This window comes from Bubalus kerabau, chromosome 12, assembly GCF_029407905.1.
Source record: "Bubalus kerabau isolate K-KA32 ecotype Philippines breed swamp buffalo chromosome 12, PCC_UOA_SB_1v2, whole genome shotgun sequence".
Lineage (NCBI taxonomy): Eukaryota > Metazoa > Chordata > Mammalia > Artiodactyla > Bovidae > Bubalus > Bubalus kerabau.
The window spans coordinates 76705072-76728710 of record NC_073635.1 but is presented as its reverse complement, the minus strand read 5'-3'; the positions used below and the strand labels follow the sequence as shown (position 1 = coordinate 76728710).

At 41.0% G+C, this 23639-nt stretch overlaps 1 protein-coding gene across 5 annotated transcripts in view; it reads left to right on the top strand.

Moving 5' to 3' along the window:
* LOC129624675 (ATP-binding cassette sub-family C member 4-like) overlaps positions 1 to 23639 on the top strand; it is a 222340-nt gene that overhangs the window by 135572 nt on the left and 63129 nt on the right. For all 5 annotated transcript variants that reach the window (XR_008701095.1, XM_055542839.1, XM_055542837.1 and 2 more), the window contains exon 21: positions 4673 to 4823. Coding sequence is in view for 4 of the 5 variants with exons in the window: in XM_055542839.1 (XP_055398814.1) it covers positions 4673 to 4823 (151 nt within the window). In the remaining variant the exon portion in view is untranslated. The remainder of the gene's footprint in view (positions 1 to 4672; positions 4824 to 23639) is intronic.

Below are 23639 nucleotides of genomic sequence, written 5' to 3'. Positions count from 1 at the left end.
AGACATGGGGAGACCAGTCTTTCGAGGAACTGATCCAATTCTTTATTTTCCATGGTCTACTTTTATAGACTGAGATGTTATGCAAAAGTCACGTGGGGTCAGCAGTCCTGACTTTTATCAAAGTCAGGTGCTTCATACAAATGTATACAGAGGTCTTAGGGGTGTTACATCATCTTCTGGCCAGGGGGCCTGCTGACAATTTATGACCCTCTCCTTGTGACAGCTGTCAGTCAACCAGGACACTTATTTCTCCAGGGGTGATTATTCTTAAAACAGATGCCACCCAAATAAAGTTACATTCCTATAGGGTGAGGATGTAGTGGGTTTTAGTTAAGGAAAGAATTTACTTAGCCTAAGGTCTAATGTGATTAATATCAAAGGTTAATACTTATTTCTTCTATATATTCATTAATGTGTGTAAGGGCAGGGGATATGGAGACTTAGCAACAAACATTGGCTCAACAAATGAAAAACCCTTCACCAATACAATTTCTAATCAGCCCGTTATACTTATACTAATGGTTTTCTAACTTTTCTAAGGAACCTGTTTTTAGAAGGTTTAAAGCACCTCGTGCCTCTCACAGTTGGGAGGCTGTGAGCAATCACATGTGGCCGGACAAGCCTGTCAGGCAGGCTAGAGAACCTTCAGAGGAGTTTGTAGGTTGAAACACTCCTATCACGCCCAGGAATTATTATTACTGGAGCTCTAAGTTAACTCCTTCTCCGAAAGAGGTGGTGGGGGACAGCCCCCCATAAAGTCAGAGGTGTAGGTGAGAGCACAAAGTAGTAAAGCAGGCAGGCTCTGGTTATGGGGGTAGATGCTCGAGGATTTCCAGGGGGACTCCTGAGGCTCGATCCCGCCTTTGTGTATGTTGAGCCTCCTTCCTCATGACCTTTGCCACGGGCGGAGTGCCTCCCGCTGGCCCCCAACAAACCAGTGTTAACTCAGACAAGCATCACAACCTTCTTATCCCAGCTTCTTTTTGGTCAAAATTTCCATCAACTGTGATTCTGACAGGATGTGGTTCACTGGAGAAGGGAAGGGCAAACCATTTTGGTATTCTTGCCTTGAGAACCCCATGAACAGTATGAAAGTGCAAAAAGATAGGACACTGAAAGATGAACTCCCTAGATCGGTAGGTGCCCAATATGCTACTGGAGATCAGTGGAGAAATAACTCCAAAAAGAATGAAGGGATGGAGCCAAAGCAAAAACAACACCCAATTGAGGATGAGACTGGAGATAGAAGCAGGGTTCAATGCTGTAAAGAGCAATATTACAGAGGAACCTGGATTGTTATGTCCATGAATCAAGGCAAATTGGAAGTGGTCAAGCAGGAGATGATAAGAGTGCACATATACATTCTACAAATCAGTGAAATAAGATGAACTGGAATGGGTGAACTTAACTCAGATGATCATTGGATCTACTACTGTGGGCAGGAATCCCTTAGAAGAAATGGAGTAGCCATCGTGGTCAACAAAAGAGTCCAAAATGCAGTACTTGGATGCAATCTCAAAAACGACAGAATGATCTCTTTTCATTTCCAAGGCAAACCATTCAATATCACGGTAATCCAAGTCTATGCCCCAACCAGTAATGCTGAAGAAGCTGAAGTTGAACAGTTCTATGAAGACCTCCAAGACCTATTAGAACTAACACCCAAAAAAGATGTCCTTTTCATTGTAGGGGACTGGAATGCAAAAGTAGGAAGTTAAGAAACACCTGGAGTAACAGGTAAATTGGCCTTGGAGTACAGAATGAAGCAGGGCAAAGGCTAATAGAGTTCTGCCAAGAGAATGTACTGGTCATAACAAACACCCTCTTCCAACAACACAAGAGAAGACTCTACACATGGACATCACCAGATGGTCAACACCAAAATTAGATTGATTATATTCTTTGCAGCCAAAGATGGAGAAGCTCTACACAGTCAGCAAAAACAAGACCGGGAGCTGACTGTGGCTCAGATCATGAACTTCTTATTGCCAAATTCAGACTGAAATTGAAGACAGTGAGGAAAACCACTAGACCATTCAGGTATGACCTAAATCAAATCCTTTATGACTATATAGTGGAAGTGAGAAATAGATTTAAGGTACTAGATCTGATAGAGTACCTGATGAACTAAGGACGGAGGTTCATGACATTGTACAGGAGACAGGGATCAAGACCATCCCCAGGAAAAAGAAATGCAAAAAAGAAAAATGGCTGTCTGAGGAGACCTTATAAATAGCTGTGAAAAGAAGGGAAGCTAAAAGAAAAGGAGAAAAAGAAAGATATACACATTTGAATGTGGAGTTCCAAAGAATACCAAGGAGAGATAAGAAAACCTTCCTCAGTGATCAGTGTAAAGAAATAGAGAGAAAAAATAGAATGGGAAAGACTATAGATCTCTTCAAGAAAATTAGAGATATTAAGGGAACATTTCATGCAAAGATGGGCTCGATAAAAGACAGAAATGGTATGGACCTACCAGAAGCAGAAGATATTAAGAAGAGGTGGCAAGAATACACAGAAGAACTGTACAAAGAAGATCTTCATGACCCAGATAATCACGATGGTGTGATCACTCACCTAGAGCCAGACGTCCTGGAATGTGAAGTCAAGTGGGCCTTAGGAAGCATCACTACGAACAAAGCTAGTGGAGGTGATGGAATTCCAGTTGAGCTATTTCAAATCGTGAAAGATGATACTGTGAAAGTGCTGCACTCGATATGCCAGCAAATTTGGAAAACTCAGCAGTGGCCACAGGACTGGAAAAGGTCAGTTTTCATTCCCATCCCAAAGAAAGGCAATGCCAAAGAATGGTCAAACTACCGCACAATTGCACTCATCTCACATGCTAGCAAAGTAATGCTCAAAATTCTCCAAGCCAGGCTTCAACAATACATGAACCATAAACTTTCAGATGTTCAACCTGGATTTAGAAAAGGCAGAGGAACAAGCGATCAAATTGCCAACATCTGTTGGATCATCATAAAAGCAAGAGAGTTCCAGAAAAACATGTACTTCTTCTTTATTGACTATGCCAAAGCCTTTCACTGTGTGGATCACAACAAACTGGAACATTCTTCAAGAGATGGGAATACCAGACCACCTGAACTTCCTCCTGAGAACTGTGTATGCAGGTCAAGAAGCAACAGTTAGGACTGGACATGGAACAACAGACTGGTTCCAAATCGGGAAAGGAGTATGTCAAGGCTGTATATTGTCACCCTGATTATTTAACTTACATGCAGAGTACATAATGTGAAATGCTAGGCTGGATGAAGCACAATCTAGAATCAAGATGGCCAGGAGCAATATCAAGAACCTGAGATATGCAGATGACCCCACCCTTATGGCAGAAAGCGATGAAGAACTAAAGAACTTGATGACATTGAAAAAGAAGAGTGAAAAAGTTGGCTTAAAGCTCAACATTCAGAAATCTAAGATCATGGCATCCAGTCCCATCATCACTTCATGGCCGGTAGATGGGGAAACAATGGAAACAGTGACAGGCTTTATTTTCTTGGGCTCCAAAGTCACTGCATATGGTGACTGTGGCCATGAAATTAAAAGATGTTTGCTCCTTGGAAGGAAAGCTATGCCCCACCTAGACAGCATATTAAAAAGCAGATACATTACTTTGCTGACCAAGGTCCGTCTAGTCAAAGCTATTGTTTTTCCAGTAGTCAGGTATGGATGTGAGAGTAGGACTCTAAACAAAGCTGAGCTTGGAGAACACTCTTGAGAGTCCTTTGGACTGCAAGGAGAACAAACCAGTCAATCCTAAATGAAATCAGTCCTGAATATGCATTGGAAGGACTGATGCTAAAGCTCCAATACTTTGGCCACCTGATGCAAAGAACTGATTCATTGGAAAAAGACCCTGATTCTGGGAAAGATTGAAGGCAGGAGGAGAAGGGGATGGTAGGGGATGAGATAGTGGGATGGCATCACCGACTCGATGGACATGAGTTTGAGCAAGCTCCAAGGGTTGGTGAACGACATGGGAGCCTGGCATGCTGTAGTCCATGGGGTCACAAAGAGTCAGACATGACTGAGCGACTGAACTGAACTGAATTGAATACTTAGTCTAATGATAGAAAGATGGCTGTATGTTGGGGGTTTAAATGTGTTGTAATGGCTCATGACATGGGCTTCCCAGCTCCATGACTTAGTCTCCATCAAGTTGCTTCTTCTCACCCTGTGCCTCACTCCTCCATTTCTAAACTTAGAAAATACTATTACTGAATATTTTACACTGAATTTGTAATTAACCACTTCTTTATCCCTGCATGCATAGCTAAGGTGTCTGGGTTCCTCATCTGTGATACCTGCTCACTCATCTTTTTAGTAACACCTGATGACTCCTGATAGTTTGGGATTCAACTCCTACTCTCTGAACCTCAAATATTCTAATCTTTAGAAACTAGTCATGCCTGTCTCAAAGGACTACTGAGTGTATCAGAAAAGCTGATACCTAGAAAGTTCTTATCAAAGTGTTGGTGCATGCAACAAATATCATGAGGGCCAACTATAATTTTATTTCTTTGGAAGGGAAAGCATTCCCTGTTGTTCGAACAAGTTTTTCAAGGAAAGGAGTTTAATCTTAAGAGCAAATCATTAAAGTTTTTCCTTGGAAAGTATCCTTGACATGAAGGCCTCTGTATTTTTGCTATTTCAGACATTTCTACTTGTGATTGGTGTGGTGGGTGTGATGGTGGCTGCAATTCCTTGGATTGCCATACCTGTGATTCCGCTTGGAATCCTTTTCTTTGTTCTTTGGCGATATTTCTTAGAGACATCACGAGATGTGAAACGCCTGGAATGTACAAGTGAGTACCTGGGCTCTCAGTTTGGGATGACAGTGAGTGCTGGCTTCCATTTGTACGGCAATTAACCAGACCCCTGAAATTCCTAGACTGTTCTGTGGAATTTCTTACTGTTAACATTAGGTGATTGAAAGTTATGGCCCCTGAGAGTAGGTTTGGCCCATAAGGCAAATGGAGCTGATGGCGGGTCAGCTGCACTTTGCATTTTAGCCCAAGGGGGATAGATGTGAGCACCACGAGGACAGGGACCATTTCTGTCTTGTTCACGATACACTTCCTTGCACAAGAGTATCCACTCTGTGAATACTATTCTTGAAAGTATTTCATCATGTTGGAACTAATATAGAAGGAATTAATTAGAAGGAACTAATATAGAGGATTTTTCTTCTCCTGAAGTTACCAGACATGACAAGGAAAGGAAAAGATTAGGAAAAGGAAAGGAGACCTCAGGAAATACGTGTCAGAAGTGATATATTTGAAAAATACATTGTTTAACACATTCAAGTAAGTTGTAATTGTTAAATGTATTGAAAAGATGTGTGTTAGTCATCAGTTATGTCCACTCTCTTTGTGACCCCATGGACTGTAGCCCACCAGGCTCCTCTGTCCATGGATTCTCCAGGCAAGAATACTGGAGTGGGTAGCCGTTCCCTTCTCCAGAGGATCTTCCTGACCCAGGTGTTGAACACAGGTCTCCTGTGTTGCTGGTGGATTCTTTAATGTCTGAGCCACCAGGGAAGCTCTATTGAAAAGATAAGCCCTGTTAGTTTCAGGTTTGTTATTTATCATTATCAGTATTTGGGTGATACCACACTGTTTGTATACCCCTTTCTCAAAACTATTTGTATAAATGATGCTGAAAATAATCCCCTATGAGAACACAGGATGGGGATCTGTTCAGTATGCATTTAGTTGATTACTCCGTACACCTTCCTAGTTTTAGAATAATGGGGAACAGGGACTTCCCTGGAGGTCCTGTGGTTAAGACTCTGTGCTTCCACTGTGGGAGCCACTACTTCAGTCCCTGGTTGTGGAAGTAGATCCTACAAGGTCTTGGTTTTGGCTGCAAGGTGCAGCCAAAAAACAAAATAATGGGGAACACATTTTATGATTAATTATTCTATTCTACAGGTAATCACAGATGATGAAAGAATCGAATTTATGTCATTCTTAATGCATACATTTCATCAATATTAATAAAAAATGAAGAAAATACATTGTTACATATTTTTTAAGTTATAAAAACAATAGCTAAAAAGTAAGGAGAGAATATGTTTGTAGCAGAGACCTCAAACATGAATAATTATTGCAAATTAATACCAACTTTACTTTCTAGAAACCAAGCCAAGAACAGAAGCATATTGAATCCTATGATTCTCTGTACTTACTAAATGGAAAAAAGTCTCAGTTAATCCAGTCAAAGGAGTTGTGTGTGTGTGTGTGTGTGTGTGTGTGGCAATTGTGTGTTTTGTTTTTAATAGTAAACACTTGAGGTACTTATCTTTATTTGTGAAAAGGATAGTAATCATCAATTTCATAAAATCTATAAAAGAAATTTTCATTCATCAAGAGAAGCAGGTGACCTCCCATGAGGTCTGGTCTTGTGAGGTGTTTGGATGGAGGGAGAGCAGTAGAGTCCAGGTGTGTGTGACATTCTGCTGATGACTTGGTAGGATGGTAGGACCTGGGAAGGCAGAAGAGAAGGTGATGAGCTCCATCCAATCTTCTGTGTAGTCAAGGTTTCAGATGTTTTATACTTTGAGGCCACCCATGAAAGGGAGTCATTCAACAGTTTTGTTGCAAAGCAGGTCTATGGTATGTTCAAAGAGGGTTTATTCCAGAAAAAATGTTTGACAGAAATTTTTGCCGGGGACAAGGGCCATCCCCCATTTATATGAAAGTGGAGAGAAGAGTTTCTCCTGAGGCTTTTGTCAAGAAGCAGTACAGAATTTTCTCAATATTTGATCTGGAGAGTCTGAGGACTTTGGCACCATCACTGTGGAATATTTGGATTTTTTGCACCTAGTAGGCTGCAGTAAGTTAGACAATGAATTTAATCCAGGTACTCCTCCTGCACACCCCAGACAACCACATGTGGTGGCCAGTTGATTAGAACTGTTTATGTTTTCTCTCTAGCTGCTGGCGGTGGTAGTGTTCAGTCCCTAATTCAAGTCCAAGACCTCATGGTCTGCAGCACACCCAGCTTCTCCGTCCTTCATTACCTCCCAGAGTTTGCTCAAACCCATGTTGGCTGAGTTGGTGATGCCATCCAACTAGCTCATCCTCTGTCATCTACTTCTCCTCCTGCCTTCAATCTTTCCCATCATCATGATCTCTTCCAATGAGTCAGCTCTTCACATCAGGCGGTCAAAGTAGTGCAGCTTAAGCTTGAGCATCAGTTCTTCCAATGACTATTTAGGGTTGATTTCTTTTAGGATTGACTGGTTTGATCTCCTTGCAGTCCAAGGGACTTTCAAGAGTATTCTCCAACACCACAGTTCAAAAATATCAGTTCTTCTGTGTTAAGCTTTCTTTATGGTCCAACCCTCACATCTATACATGACTACTAGAAAAACCATCAGTTCAATTCAGTTCAGTCCTGTCTGACTCTTTGCAACTCTATGGACAGCAGCACGCCAGGCCTCCCTGTCCATGACCAGTTCCTGGAGTTTACTCAAACTCATGTCCACTGAGTCGGTGATGCCATCCAACCATCTCATCCTCTGTTATCCCCTTCTCCTCCCACCTTCAATCTTTCCCAGCATCAGGGTCTTTTCCAATGAGTCAGTTCTTCGTATCAGGTGGCCAAAGTATATTGGAGTTTCACCTTCAGCATCAGTCCTTCCAATGAATATTCAGGACTGATTTCCTTTAGGATGGACTGGTTGGATCTCTGTGCAGTCCAAGGGACTCTCAAGAGTCTCCTCCAACACCACAGTTCAAAAGCATCAATTCTTCTGCACTCAGCTTTCTTTATAGTCCAATACTCACATCCATACACGACTACAGGAAAAAATATAGCTTTGACTAGATGGACCTTTGTTGGCAAAGTAATGTCTCTTTTTTAATATGCTGTCTAGTTTGGTCATAGCTTTTCTTCCAAAGAGCAAGCATCTTTTAATTTCCTGGCTGCAGTCACCATCTGCAGTGATTTTGGAGCCCAAGAAATTAATGTCTCTCACTGTTTCCATTGTTTCCCCAAACCATGAAGTTATGGGACTGGATGCCATGATCTTTGTTTTCTGACTGTTGAGCTTTAAGCCAACTTTTTCACTCTCCTCTTTCACTTTCATCAAGAGGATCTTTAGTTCTTCACTTTCTGCCATAAGGGTGATGTCATCTGTATATCTCAGGTTCTTGATATTTCTCCTGGCAATCTTGATTCCAGCTTGTGCTTCCTTTAGCCCAGCATTTCGCATGATGTACTCTGCATGTAAGTTAAATAAGCAGGGTGACAATATACAGCCTTGATGTACTCCTTTCCCGATTTGGAACCAGTCTGTTGTTTCATGTCCAGTTCTAATTGTTGCTTCCTGACCTGCATACAGATTTCTCAGGAGGCAGGTCAGGTGGTCTGGTATTCCCATCTCTTGAAGAATTTTCCACAATTTGTTGTGATCCACACAGTCAAAGGCTTTGGCATAGTCAATAAAGCAGAAATAGATATTTTTCTGGAACTCTGATGATCCAATCAATGTTGATGATCCAATGGGCGTTGGCAATTTGATCTCTGGTTCCTCTGCCTTTTCTAAATCCAGCTTGAACATCTGGAAGTTCATGGTTCATGTACTGTTGAAGCCTGGCTTGGAGAATTTTGAGCATTACTTTGCCAGCATGTGAGATGTGTCCAGTTTTGTGGTAGCATTCTTTGGCATTGCCTTTCTTTGGGATGGGAATGAAAACTGATCTTTTCGAGTCCTGTGGCCACTGCTGAGTTTTCCAAATTTGCTGGCATATTGAGTGCAGCACTTACACAGCATCATCTTTTAGGATTTGAAATAGGTCAGCTGGAATTCCATCATGTCCACTAGCTTTATTGGTCGTGATGCTTCCTAAGGCCCACTTGATTTCACATTCTAGGACGTCTGGCTCTAGGTGAGTGTGATCACACTCTTGCGGTTATCTGGATCATGAAGATCTTTTTTGTATAGCTCTTCTGTGTTTTCTTGCCACCTTGTCTTAGTATCTTCTGCTTCTGTTAGGTCCATACCATTTGTGTCCTTTATTGTGTCCATCTTTACATGAAATATTCCCTTTGTATCTCTAATTTTCTTGAAGAGATCTCTAGTCTTTCCCAGTCTATTGTTTTCATCTATTTCTTTGCATTGATCCCTGAGGAAGTTTCTCTTATCTCTCCTTGCTATTCTTTGGTACTCTACATTCAAATGGGTATATCTTTCCTTTTCTCCTTTGCCTTTTGCTTAGCTTCTTTTCATAGCTGTTTGAAAGACCACCTCAGACAACCATTTTGCCTTTTTGCACTTCTTTTTCCTGGAGATGGTCTTAATCCCTGCCTCCTGTACAATGTCAGGAACCTCTGCTCATAGTTCTCCAGGCATTCTGTCTATCTGATCTAATCCCTTGAATATATTTCTCACTTCCACTGTATAATCATAAGGGATTTGATTTGCATCATACCTGAATGGTTTAGTTTTCCCTATTTTCTTGAATTTAAGTCTGAATTTGGCAATACAGAGTTCATGATCTGAGCCACAGTCTGCTCCTGGTCTTTTTTCTGCTGACTCTATAGAGCTTCTCCAACTTTGGCTGCAAAGCATATAATCAATATGATTTCAGTGTTGGCCATCTGGTGATGTCAATGTGTAGAGTCTTCTCTTGTGGTGTTTGAAGAGGTTATTTGCTATCACCAGTGTGTTCTCTTGGCAAAACTCTATTAGGCTTTACCCTGCTTCATTTTGTACTCCAAGGCCAAATTTGGTTGTTACTCCATGTGTTTCTTGACTTCCTACTTCTGCACTCCGGTCCCCTATAATGAAAAGGACATGTTTTTTGGGTATTAGTTTTAGAAGGTCTTGTAGGTCTTCATAGAACGATTGAACTTCAGCTTCTTCAGCATTGCTGGTTGGGGGTATAGACTTGGATTACTGTGATATTGAATGGTTTGCCTTGGAAATGAACAGAAATCATTCTGTCATTTTTGAGATTGCATCCAAGTACTGCATTCAGACTCTTGAGTGTGATGGCTACTCCATTTCTTCTAAGGGATTCTTGCCCACAGTAGTAAATATAATGGTCATCTGAGTTAAATTTATCCATTCCAGTCTATTTTTGTTCACTTATTCATTTCGATGTTCACTCTTGCCATCTCCTGTTTGACCACTTCCAATTTGCCTTGATTCAGGGACATAACATTCCAGATTCCTATGCAATATTTCTCTTTATAGCATCAGATTTTACTTGCATCAGCAGTCACATCCACAACTGGGTGTTGTTTTTGCTTTGGCTCTGTCTCTTCATTCTGTCCGGAGTTATATCTCCACTGATCTCTAGTAGCATATTGGGCACCTACTGACCTGGGAAGCTCATCTTGCAGTGTCCTATCTTTTTGCCTTTTCATACTGTTCATGGGGTTCTCAAGGCAAGAATACTCAGTGGTTTTCCATTCCCTTCTCCAGTGGACCACGTTTACTCAGAATTCTCCACCATGACCTGTTTGTCTTGGGTGGCCCTACACGGCATGGCTCATAGTTTCATTGAGTTAGACAAGGCTATGGTCCATGTGATCAGAATTGTTCGTTTTCTGTGACTGTGGTTTTCAGTCTGTCTGTCTTCTGATGGAGAAGGATAAGAGGCTTATGGAAGCTTCTTGATGGGAGAAACTGACTGAGAGGGAAACTGGGTCTTGTTCTGAAAAAACCCTAGCTTTGATTAGACAGACATTTGCCTGCCAAATATTCCACTCTCCTCTTTCACCTTCATCAAGAGGCTCTTTCATTCCTCTTCACTTTCTGCCATAAGGGTGGTGGTATCTGCATATCTGAGTTTATTGATATTTCTCCCAGCTTTCTTGATTGCAGTATGTGCTTCATTCAGTCTGACATTTTGCATGATGTACTCTGCATAGAAGTTAAATTAGTAGGGTGACAATATACAGCCTTGACATACTCTTTTCCCAGTTTGGAAGCAGTCTATTGTTTCATGTCTGGTTCTAACTGTTGCTTCTTGACCTGAGTACAGGTTTCTTAGGAGGTAGGTAAGGTGGTGTGGTATTTCCATCTCTTGAAGAAATTTCAGTTTATTGTGATCCACACAAAGGCTTGAGCATAGTCAATGAAGCAGAAATAGGTGTATTTCTGTAATTCTCTTGCTTTTACTATGATCCGATGAATGTTGGCAATTTGATCTCTGGTTCCTCTGTCATTTCTAAGTCAAGCTTGTACATCTGAAAGTTCTTGGTTCACATAGTGTTGAAGCCTGCCTTGAAGGGTTTTGAGAATTACCCTGCTAGCATGTGAAATGAGTGCTACTGTGTGGTAATTAGAACATTCTTTTCCATTGCCCTTCTTTGGGATTGGAATGAAAACTGACCTTTTCCAGTCCTGTGGTCACTGCTGAGTTTTCCAAATTTGCTGGCATATTGAATGCAGCACTTTAACAGCATCATCTTTTAGGATTTGAAATAGCTCAACTGGAATTCTATTACCGGCACAAGGTTTGTTTGTAGTGATGTTTTCTAAGGTCCACTTGACTTCACATTCCAGGATGTCTGGCTCTAGGTTTTTTATCACACCATAGTGGTTATCCAAGTCATTAAGACATTTTTGTATAGTTCTTCTTGTATTCTTGCCCCCTCTTCCTATTATCTTCTGCTTCTGTTAGGTTCATTCCATTTCTGTCCTTTATTGCACCCATCTTTACATGAACTGTTCATTTGTTATATCTAATTTTCTTGAAGAAATCTCTAGTCTTTCTTATCTGTTGTTTTCCTTTATTTCTTTGCATTGATCACTGAAAAAGGCTTTCTTATCTCACCTTGATATTCTTTAGAACTCTGCATTGAAATGAGTATATCTTTCCTTTTCTCCTTTGCCTTTAGTGTCTCTTATTTTCTCAGATATTTGTAAGGCCTCCTCAGACAACCACTTTGCCTTTTCACATCTCTTTTTCTCAGGGATGGTGTTGATCACCGCCTCCTGTACAATGTCATGAACCTCTCTCCATAGTTCTTCAGGCATTCTGTCTACCAGATATAATCCCTTGAATCTATTTGTTACTTCTACTGTATAATCATAAGGGATTTGACTTAGGTTGATTTAGGTTATACCTGAATGGTCTAGTGGTTTTCTATACTTTCTTCAATGTAAGTGTGATTTTTGCAATAAGGAGTTCATGATCTGAGCCACAGTCAACTCCCGGTCCTGTTTTTGCTCACTGTATAGAGCTTCTGCATCTTTGGCTGCCAAGAATATAATCAATCTTAGTTCAGTATTGACCATCTGGTGATGTCCACGTGTAGAGTCTTCTCTTGTGTTGTTGGAAGAGGTTGTTTTCTATGACCAGTGTGTTCTCTGGGCAAAACTCTGTTAGCCTTTGCTCTGCTTCGTTTTGTAATCCAAGGTCAAACTGTTACTCCAGGTATCTCTTGACTTCCTACTTTTGCATTCCAGTCCCCTATGATGAAAATGAGTGTGAGTGTGTGTGTGTGTGTGTATTAATTCTAGAATGTCTTATAGGTCTTCATAGAGCCATTCAACTTCAGCTTCCTTGGCATTAGTGGTTGGGGCTTAGGTTTGGATTATCGTGATATTGTATGCTTTGCTTTGAAAATGTATGGAGATCATTCTCTCATTTTTGAGATTGGATCCAAGTACTGCATTTTGGACTCTTGTTGACTATGAGCGCTACTCCATTTCTTCTAATGGATTCTTTCCCACAGTAGTAGATATAATGGTCATCTGAATTAAATTCTTCCATTCCCATCCATTTTAGTTCATTGATTCCAAAAATGCCAATGTTCACTCTTGCCATCCAGTACCTATTTGACCACTTCCAATTTACCTTGATTAATGGACCCAACATTCCAGGTTCCTAAGAAGTATTGTTCTTTACATCATTGGACTTTTTTTCACCACCAGACATGTCTACAACTAGGCATTGTCTCTGCTTTTGCTTAGCCTCTTCATTCCTTCTGGAGATATTTCTCTGCTCTTCTCCAATTGCATATTGGACACCTACCAACCTGGGGAGGTAGGTCTGTGCTGTAAATAATAACACTGCTGCTTCCCCTAAATAGTAACTGATAGTGTATTTTAGGGCTTCCCAGGTGTTTCATTGATAAAGAAGCCACCTGTCAATGTAGGAGACACAGGAAACAGGTTCAATCCCTGGGTTGTGAAGATCCCCTGAAGGAGAACATGGCAATCCACTCCAGTATTCTTGCCTGGATAATTCGAGGGACAGAGGAGTGTGGCAGACTACAGTCCATGGGGTCTCAAAGAGTCAGACATGATTGAGCAACTGAGAAAGCGAGAATGCATCTTAAAGGTCACTGCTGTAGTCACCAACAAAAGGAAGGACACCTGACTGCTGTGCCTAGAAGGCAAAAGGACTCCAAGGAGTCCTGATGTGCTCCAAGGACTACTGATGTCCTGACATTTACTTTCAGGTCCTATGGCCTACCTGCCCCTGGAAGCTTATGCTGACATTTTTTTCTGATGACATATTGGCATCTGATTATTATGGGACTTTGGGGCACAGTTTTGGAAAAGTGAGCATAGCAATGGTCAATCATGGACAAGTACATAAAACAAGGATGGCATTTGCTTGCCTTTCTCTAGTCAACTTTTTGCATTTGGCAAGGCCTCAGTGATGAAGCCATATCCAAGTTCTATCTGAAAGATGCTGGGATCAACTAGCAGTGTCTGCCATGGCCATTGTTAGGGGAGAGTTAGCACATGTGTCAGGTGTATTAGGATCATGGATCCTAATACACCTGTTTTAAGGGGTTCTTACGCCAGATTCCCAGGGACTTTGTTCAACATAAGGTAATTAATGGGGCTTCCCAGATGGTGCTAGTTGTAAATGCAGGGGATGTCAGAGATGCGGGTTCAATCCCTGGGTTGGGAAGATCTAGGTATTCTTCCATGGAGAATTCCATGGACAGAGGAGCCTGGTGGGCTACAGTCCATGGGATTGCAAAGAGTTGGACATAACAGAAGCGACTGAGCACAAGGTGATTAATAAGATATGCAATAATGGCTAAGGCTGTTGGATATTAGCTGAGTAAGATTTGGTGGTTTTCTGAATACAAATAACAAAGTCTGGAGAAAAATGCACATCATCACACACAGGCATCCTTAACCCTGATTATTCTCCCTCTGAGACACTGTAGCTGTGATTAAAAGCACAACCTTGGGAATAAGATAGTGTGGGTCTTATGCCCAGGTCTATCACTTAGATGGGTTAATGTAGTTAATACTGGGCAGTCAGTGCTCTTAATCCCTTAGTCTCTGGGGATCTCAAGAGGATTTCTTGAGTAGATTCTTGTAGAGTGCCTGCTGGCCACTACCAAAGGCATTAGAGCCTTGAACAAGAGGCAATTGAGAACTTATTCACAACTAGCAGGCCTCACATAGCTTGAATAATAACCTGCAACAGGGCTATCAGCCAGAGAGATTCCCCTGTCAAGGAAGATCTGCACCCCACACTTGCGGAGTGTGTTCCCAAATGTCCTCAGGGTTATGGGAAACACAGCTGTCAGCCCTGTGAACTGTAGGTTTATACATGTGACTGTGGGCTGACGCTGTGGCTGTGACATAGTCTGCTTCAAGACAGAGAGCTCAGTGCTTGTGGGAAAAAGATGCTACTTTGGGCAACATAACAACAGAGCCTTGATATCCCCTCTCCCCATGTTCTACTTAACTTTTTGGTAGACCTTCCAGTTCACTCATCCTGGCATTCTGCTCAGCCCTAATGGGGTTTGAAAGAAAAAGGATAGATTTTCATGGCTCCAGATTCCCTGGCCTATAACTCTTGGGTTTGAGGTGAAGTAGGTGATGGGGTGTTTGGGTTCCCTGGTTTTCAAGGATGAGATGATACCTGGTTTCTAAAGTCGACCCCACCTTCCATCCCTGCTGGAGGGAATCAGCTGCACTTTGATCTCCTGAAAGGGAAGCAGGTGAGGGAGGCCACGCTGAAGAGTTCACTCCAGGACTTTCCCTGGGGGAACAGCCACGTTTGCTTCCTGCTCAGAAGCCCTGTCTGTGATGAACAGTGTTGATGTCACTCTCTGTGGAGTGGAAATGGGAGCCTTGTTCTAGTGAGTTTTCTCTGCTCTCTGGAGCTGGGTTTTCAGGTCCTCCTGACAGAGTGATGAGCCCCAGAATTCACCTGTATCATCCCTGTGAGCACCCAGTGTCCAGACTGGCTGAGTTCTGAGGGTGGTTGGGACATCTGGTAGGGATACAGAAAAGACCTGAACACAGCTCCCAGAATTTCTTATTTGGAGCTTGAGCTCAATCTGAGTTTATGTTGCTCTTTCAACACAAAGTTATAGGCAGCTAAAAAGTTACTCAATAGAGTGAAGAGAGAGAGCAGTGAGGATGCTGAAATGAGAACACAGGTACCCAACTGGATGATCAAAAGCATCACTGAATCACTTTCAGCTCTGTGCCTAAATGAAGTAAAAAGGGGAAAGATTAAACATATTGCTGGTCAGAGAAGGGTTTTTCTTTAAAGCAATATTACAGCTGAGGGTCTAACAGTTAGGTTCCCGGTCAGATGTCCCAGGCAGGAAAAAATCCCACTCAGAGCTGAGTGGATGGTCACCTGGCCCCTAGCCCAGGCTGTCCTCCCCTAGCCCAGGGCTTTCCACCCCCTCTGAGCCCCAGTGACTTACAAGAGGAATCCAGCTCCTTCCGTCTTTTTTTTTTTTTAATTCATTTATTTATTTTAATTGGAGGCTAATTACTTTACAGTATTGTAGTGTTTTTTGCCATACATTGACATGAATCAGCCAAGGGTGTACATGTGCTCCCTATCTGAACCCACCTCCCACCTCCTTCCCATCCCATCCCTCAGGGTGGTCCCAGTACACTGGACCTGAGAACCCTGTCTCATGCATTGAACCTGGACTGGTGATCTATTTCACATATGAGAAAATACATGTTTCATACTACTCTCTCAAATCATCCCACCCTCGCCTTCACCCACAGAGTCCAAAAGTCTGCTCTTTACATCTGTGTCTGTTTTGTTGTCTCGCATATAGGGTCATTGTTACCATCTTTCTTCAGTTCAGTTCAGTTCAGTCGCTCAGTCGTGTCCAACTCTTTGCAACCCCATGAATCCAGCACACTAGGCCTCCCTGTCCATCACCAACTCCCGGAGTTCACTCAGACTCACGTCCATCGAATCAGTGATGCCATCCAGCCATCTCATCCTCTGGCGTCCCCTTCTCCTCCTGCCCCCAATCCCTCCCAGCATCAGAGTCTTTTCCAATGAGTCAACTCTTCACATGAGATGGCCAAAGTACTGGGGTTTCAGCTTCAGCATCATTCCCTCCAAAGAAATCCGAGGGCTGATCTCCTTCAGAATGGACTGGTTGGATCTCCTTGCAGTCCAAGGGACTCTCAAGAGTCTTCTCCAACACCACAGTTCAAAAGCATCAATTCTTCAGTGCTAAACTTTCTTCACAGTCCAACTCTCACATCCATACATGACCACAGGAAAAACCATAGCCTTGACTAGATGGACCTTTGTTGGCAAAGTAATGTCTCTGTTTTGAATATGCTATCTAGGTTGGTCATAACTTTTCTTCCAAGGAGTAAGCGTCTCTTAATTTCATGGCTGCAGTCACCATCTGCAGTGATTTTCGAGCCCCCAAAATAAAGTCTGACACTGTTTTCACTGTTTCCCCATCTATTTCCCATGAAGTGATGGGACCAGATGCCATGATCTTCGTTTTCTGAATGTTGAACTTTAAGCCAACTTTTTCACGCTCCTCTTTCATCTTCATCAAGAGGCTTTTTAGTTCTTCTTCACTTTCTGCCATAAGGGTGGTGTCATCTGCATATCTGAGGTGATTGATATTTCTCCCGGCAATCTTGATTCCAGCTTGTGCTTCTTCCAGCCCAGCATTTCTCCTGATGTACTCTGCATATAAGTTAAATAAGCAGGGTGACAATATACAGCCTTGTTGCACTCCTTTTCCTATTTGGAACCAGTCTGTTGTTCCATGTCCAGTTCTAACTGTTGCTTCCTAACCTGCATACAGGTTCCTCAAGAGGCAGGTCGTCGGGTGGTCTGGTATTCCCATCTCTTTCAGAATTTTTCACAGTTTATTGTGATCCACACAGTCAAAGGCTTTGGCATAGTCAATAAAGCAGAAATCGATGTTTTTCTGGAACTCCGTTGCTTTTTTGATGATCCGGCGGATGTTGGCAATTTGGTCTCTGGTTCTTCTGCCTTTTCTAAAACTAGCTTGAACAACTGGAAGTTCACAGTTCACGTATTGCTGAAGCCTGGCTTGGAGAATTTTGAGCATTACTTTACTAGCGTGTGAGATGAGTGCAATTGTGTGGTAGTTTGAGCATTCTTTGGCATTGCCATTCTCTGGGATTGGAATAAAAACTGATCTTTTCCAGTCCTGTGGCCAGTCCTGAGCTTTCCAGATTTGCTGGCATATTGAGTGCAGCACTTTCACAGCATCATCTTTCAGGATTCGAAATACCTCCACTGGAATTTCATCATCTTTCAGGATTTGAAATAGCTCCACTGGAATTTCATCACCTCCACTAGCTTTGTTCGTAGTGATGCTTTCTAAGGCCCACTTGACTTCACATTCCAGGATGTCTGGCTCTAGGTCAGTGATCACACCATCGTGATTATCTGTGTCATGATGATCTTTTTTGTGCAGTTCTTCTGTGTATTCTTGCCACCTCTTCTTAATATCTTCTGTTTCTGTTAGGTCCATACCATTTCTGTCCTTTATCGAGCCCATTTTTGCATGAAATGTTCCCTTGGTATCTCTAATTTTCTTGAAGAGATATCTAGTCTTTCCCATTCTGTTGTTTTCCTCTATTTATTTGTATTGATTGCTGAGGAAGGCTTTCTTATCTCTTCTTGCTATTCTTTGGAACTCTGCATTCAGATGATTATATCTTTCCTTACTCCTTTGCTTTTCACTTCTCTTCTTTTCATAGCTATTTGTATGGCCTCCTCAGACAGCCATTTTGCTTTTTTGCATTTCTTTTCCATGGGGATGGTCTTGATCCCTGTCTCCTGTACAGTGTCATGAACCTCAGTCCACAGATCATCAGGCACTCTATCTATCAGATCTAGTCCCTTAAATCTATTTCTCACTTCCACTGTATAGTCATAAGGGATTTGATGTAGGTCATACCTGAATGGTCTAGTGGTTTTCCCTACTTTCTTCAATTTCAGTCTGAATTTGGCAATAAGGAATTCATGATCTGAGTCACAGTCAGCTCCTGGTCTTGGTTTTCTTGACTGTATAGAGCTTCTCCATCTTTGGCTGCAAAGAATATAATCAATCTGATTAGGTGTTGACCATCTGGTGATGTCCATGTGTAGAGTCTTCTCTTGTGTTGTTGGAAGAGGGTGTTTGCTATGACCAGAGCATTCTCTTGGCAGAACTCTATTAGTCTTTGCCCTGCTTCATTCTGTATTCCATGGCCAATTTTGCCTGTTACTCCAGGTGTTTCTTTACTTCCTACTTTTGCATTCCAGTCCCTTATAATGAAAAGGACATCTTTTTTGGGTGTTAGTTCTAAAAGGTCTTGTAGGTCTTCATAGAACCTTTCAACTTCAGCTTCTTCAGCATTACTGGTTGGGGCATAGACTTGGATTACTGTGATATTGAATGGTTTGCCTTGGAAATGAACAGAGATCATTCTGTCGTTTTTGAGATTGCATCCAAGTACTGCATTTCGGACTCTTTTGTTGACCATGATGGCTACTCCATTTCTTCTGAGGGATTCCTGCCCACAGTAGTAGATATAATGGTCAGCTGAGTTAAATTCACCCATTCCAGTCCATTTTAGCTCGCTGATTCCTAGAATGTCGACATTCACTCTTGCCATCTCTTGTTTGACCACTTCCAATTTGCCTTGATTCATGGACCTGACATTCCAGGTTCCTATGCAATATTGCTCTTTACAGCATCGGACCTTGCTTCTATCACCAGTCACATCCACAACTGGGTATTGTTTTTGCTCTGGCTCCATCTCTTCATTCTTTCTGGAGTTATTTCTCCACTGATCTCCAGCAGCATATTGGGCACCTACTGACCTGGGGAGTTTCTCTTTCAGTATCCTATCATTTTGCCTTTTCATACTGTTCATGGGGTTCTCAAGGCAAGAATACTGAAGTGGTTTGCCATTCCTTTCTCCAGTGGACCACATTCTGTCAGACTTCTCCACCATCACCCGCGCATCTTGGGTGGCCCCACGGGCATGGCTTAGTTTCATTGAAGTAGACAAGGCTGTGGTCCTAGTGTGATTAGATTGACTAGTTTTCTGTGAGTATGGTTTCAGTATGTCTGCCCTCTGATGCCCTCTTGAAACACCTACCATCTTACTTGGTTTTCTCTTACCTTGGACGTGGGGTATCTCTTCAGGGCTGCTCCGGCAAAGCTTAGTTTATGGTCTTACATTTAGATCTTTCACCCATTTTTAGTTTATTTTTGTGTATGGTGTTAGTGTTCTAGTTTCATTCTTTCACAAGTGGTTGACCAGTTTTCCCAGCACCACTTGTAAAAGAGATTGTCTTTTCTCCATTGTGTATTCTTGCCTCCTTTGTCAAAGATAAGGTGTCCATAGGTGCGTGAGTTTATCTCTGGGCTTTCTATTTTGTTCCATTGATCTATGGTACTTTGTGCCAGTACCATACTGTCTTGATGACTGTAGCTTTGTAGTATAGTCTGGAGTCAGGCAGGTTGATTCCTCCAGTTCCATTCTTCTTTCTTAAGATTGCCTTGGCTATTCGAGGTTTTTTGTATTTCCATATAAATTGTGAAATTATTTGTTGTAGTTCTCTGGAAAATACCATTGGTAGCTTGATAGGTATTGCATTGAATATAGATTGCTTTGGATACTATACTCATTTTCACTATATTGATTCTTCTGATCCATGAACATGATATATTTCTCCCTCTATTTGTGTCATCTTTGATTTCTTTTATCAGTGTTTTATAGTTTTCTATATTCAGGTCTTATTATTTCTTTAGGCAGATTTATTCCTAAGCATTTTATTCTTTTCATTGCAATGGTGAATGAAATTGTTTCCTTAATTTCTCTTTTTGTTTTCTCATTGTTAGTGTATAGGAATGCAAGGGATTTCTGTGTGTTAATTTTATATCCTGCAACTTAACTATATTCATTGATTAGCTCTAGTAATTTTCTGGTGGTGTTTTTAGGGTATTCTCTGTAGAGGATCATGTCATCTGCAAACAGTGAGTTTTATTTCTTCTTTTCCAATCTGAATTCCTCTTATTTCTTTTTCTTCTCTGAGTGCTGTGGCTAAAACGTCCAGAACAATGTTGAATAGTAGTGGTGAGAGTGGCACCCTTGTCTTATTCCTGATTTTAGGGGAAATGCTTTCAATTTTTCACCATTGAGGATAATGTTTGATGTGGGTTTGTCATATATAGCTTTTATTATGTTGAGGTGTATTCCTTCTATGCCTACTTTCTGGAGGATTTTTATCATAAATGGATGTTGAATTTTGTCAAAGGCTTTCTTTGCATCTATTGAGATAATCATATGGTTTTTATCTTTCAATTTGTTAATTTGGTGTATCACATTGATTGATTTATGAATATTGAAGAATCCTTGCATCCCTGGGATAAATCCTACTTGGTCATGGTGTATGACCTTTTTAATATGTTGTTGGATTCTGTTTGCTAGAATTTTGTTGAGGATTTTTTGCATCTATATTCATCAGTGATATTGGCCTGTAGTTTTCTCTTTTTGTGGCATCTTTGTCTGGTTTTGTTATTAGGGTGATGGCGGCCTCATAAAATGAGTTTGGGAGTTTACCTTCCTCTCCAATTTTCTGGAAGAGTTTGAGTAGAATAGGTGTTAACTCTTCCCTAAATTTTTGGTAGAATTCACCTGTGAAGTCTGGGCTTTTGTTTGTTGGAAGATTTCTGAATACATTTTCCATTTCCGTGCTTGTTATGGGTCTGTTAAGATTTTCTATTTCTTCCTGGTTCAGTTTTGGAAAGTTATACTTTTCTAAGAATTTATCCATTTCTTCCAAGTTGTCCATTTTATTGGCATATAGTTGCTGATAGTAGTCTCTTTTGATCCTTTGTATTTCTGTGTTGTCTGTTGTGATTTCTCCATTTTCATTTCTAATTTTGTTGATTTGATTCTTTCCCCTGTTTTTCTTGATGAGTCTGGCTAATGGTTTGTCTGTTTTATTTATTGTCCCAAAGAACCAGCTTTTAGTTTTGTTGACTTTTGCTATAGTCCCCTTTGTTTCTTTTTCATTAATTTCTGCCCTATTTTTTTATGACTCCTTTTCTTCTACTAACCCCTGGGTTCTTCATTTCTTCCTTGTCTAGTTGCTTTAGGTGTAGAGTTAGGTTATTTATTTGATTTTTCACTTGTTTCTTGAGGTAAGCTTGTATTGCTATGAACCTTCCCCTTAGCACTGCTTTTACTGAATCATATAGGTTTTGGGTTGTTGTGTTTTCATTTTGATTTGTTTCTATGGGTATTTTGATTTCTTTTTTGATTTCTTCTGTGATTTGTTGGTTATTCAGAAGTGTGTTTTTTAGCCTCCATATGTTTGTATTTTTAATAGTTTTATTTTTCCCCCTGTAGTTGACATCTAATCTTACCGCATTGTGATCAGAAAAGATGACTGAAATGATTTCAATTTTTTTGAATTTACCAAGGCTAGATTTATGGCCCAGGATGTGATCTATCCTGAAGAGGGTTCCATGTGCACTTGAGAAAGTCCTTATTTGTCTCTTTTCACATCCTTTATTTCAAAGTCTATTTTATCTGATGTGAGTATGGCTACTCCTGCTCTCTTTTAGTCCCCATTTGCATGAAATATTTTTTTCTAGCCCTTCACTTTCAGTCAGTATGTGTCCCTTGTTTTGAGGTGGGTCTCTTGTAGACAGCATATATAGGGGTCTTGTTTTTGTATCCATTTAGCCAGACTTTGTCTTTTGGTTGGGGCATTCAACCCATTTACATTTAAGGTAATTATTGATAAGTATGATCCCATTGCCATTTACTTTGTTGTTTTGGGTTTGAGTTTATAAGCTTTTTCTGTGTTTTCTGTCTAGAGAAGATCCTTTAGCATTTGTTGAAGAGCTGGTTTTGGTGGTGCTAAATTCTCTCAGCTTTTGAGTGTCTGTAAAGCTTTTGATTTCTCCTTCATATTTGAATGAGATCCTTTCTGGGTATAGTAATCTGGGTTGTAGGTGTTTCTCTTTCATCACTTTAAGTATGTCCGGCCATTCCCTTCTGGCCTGAGGAGTTTCTATTGAAAGATCAGCTGTTATTCTTATGGAAATCCCCTTGTGTGTTATGTGTTGCTTTTCCCTTGATATTTTTAATATTTGTTCTTTGTGTTCGATGTTTGTTAATTTGATTAATATGTGTCTTGGGGTGTTTTGTCTTGGGTTTATCCTGTTTGGGACTCTCTAGTTTTCTTGAACTTTGGTGGCTATTTCCCTCACCATTTTAGGGAATTTTTCAGCTGTTATCTCCTAAAGTATTTTTTCATGGCCTTCCTTTTTATCTTCTTCTTTTGGGACTCCTATGATTCGAATGTTGGGGCGTTTAACATTGTTCCAGAGGTCTCTGAGATTGTCCTCATTTCTTTTAATACTTTTTTTCTTTTTCCCTCTCTGCTTCATTTGTTTCTACCATTCTATCTTCCACATCACTTATCCTATTTTATGCCTCAGTTATTCTACTGTTGGTTCCCTCCAGAGTGCTTTTGTCTCAGTTATTGCATATTCATTATTGATTGACTCTTTTTTATTTCTTTTAAGTCCTTGTTAAAATTTTCTTGCATCTTCTCAATCCTTGTCTCCAGACTATTTATCTGTAACTCCATTTTGTTTTCAAGATTTTGGATCGTTTTTACTGATCATTCAGATCATTATTCTGAATTCATTTTTAGGTAGATTCCCTATTTCCTCCTCTTTTGTTTGGGTTGGTGGGCATTTATCATGTTGCTTTACCTGCTGAATAGTTCTCTGCCTTTTCATTTTGTTTAGATTGCTGTGTTTGGGGTGGCCTTTCTGTATGCTGGAAGTTTGTGGTTCCTCTTTATTATGAGGGTTCCTCCCTGTGAGTGTGGTTGGACGAGTAACTTGTCAAGGTTTCCTGGTTAGGGAAGCTTGCGTCGGTGTTCTGGTGGGTGGAGCTGGATCTCTTCTCTCTGGAGTGCAATGAAGTGTCCAGTAGTGAATTTTGAGGTGTTTATGGGTTTGGTGTGACTTTTGGCCACCTGTATTTTAATGCTTGGGGTTATGTTCCTATGTTGTTGGAGAATTAGCTTGGTATGTATGTCTTGCTCTGAAATTTGTTGGCTCTTGGGTAGAGCTTGGTTTCAGTGTCGGTATGGAGGCTTTTGGATGAGCTCTTGTTGATTAATATTCCATGAGTTTTCTGGTGTTCTCAAGTTTTGGATTTAAGCCTCCTGCCTCTGGCTTTCAGTCATATTCTTACATCCCATCCATACAGACTTTCCCATCCATACAGCACCAATGATAAAACATCTAGGTTAATGGTGAAAAGATTCTCCACAGTGAGGGACACCCAGAGAGGTTCACAGAGTTATATGGAGAAGAGAAGAAGGAGGAGGGAGATA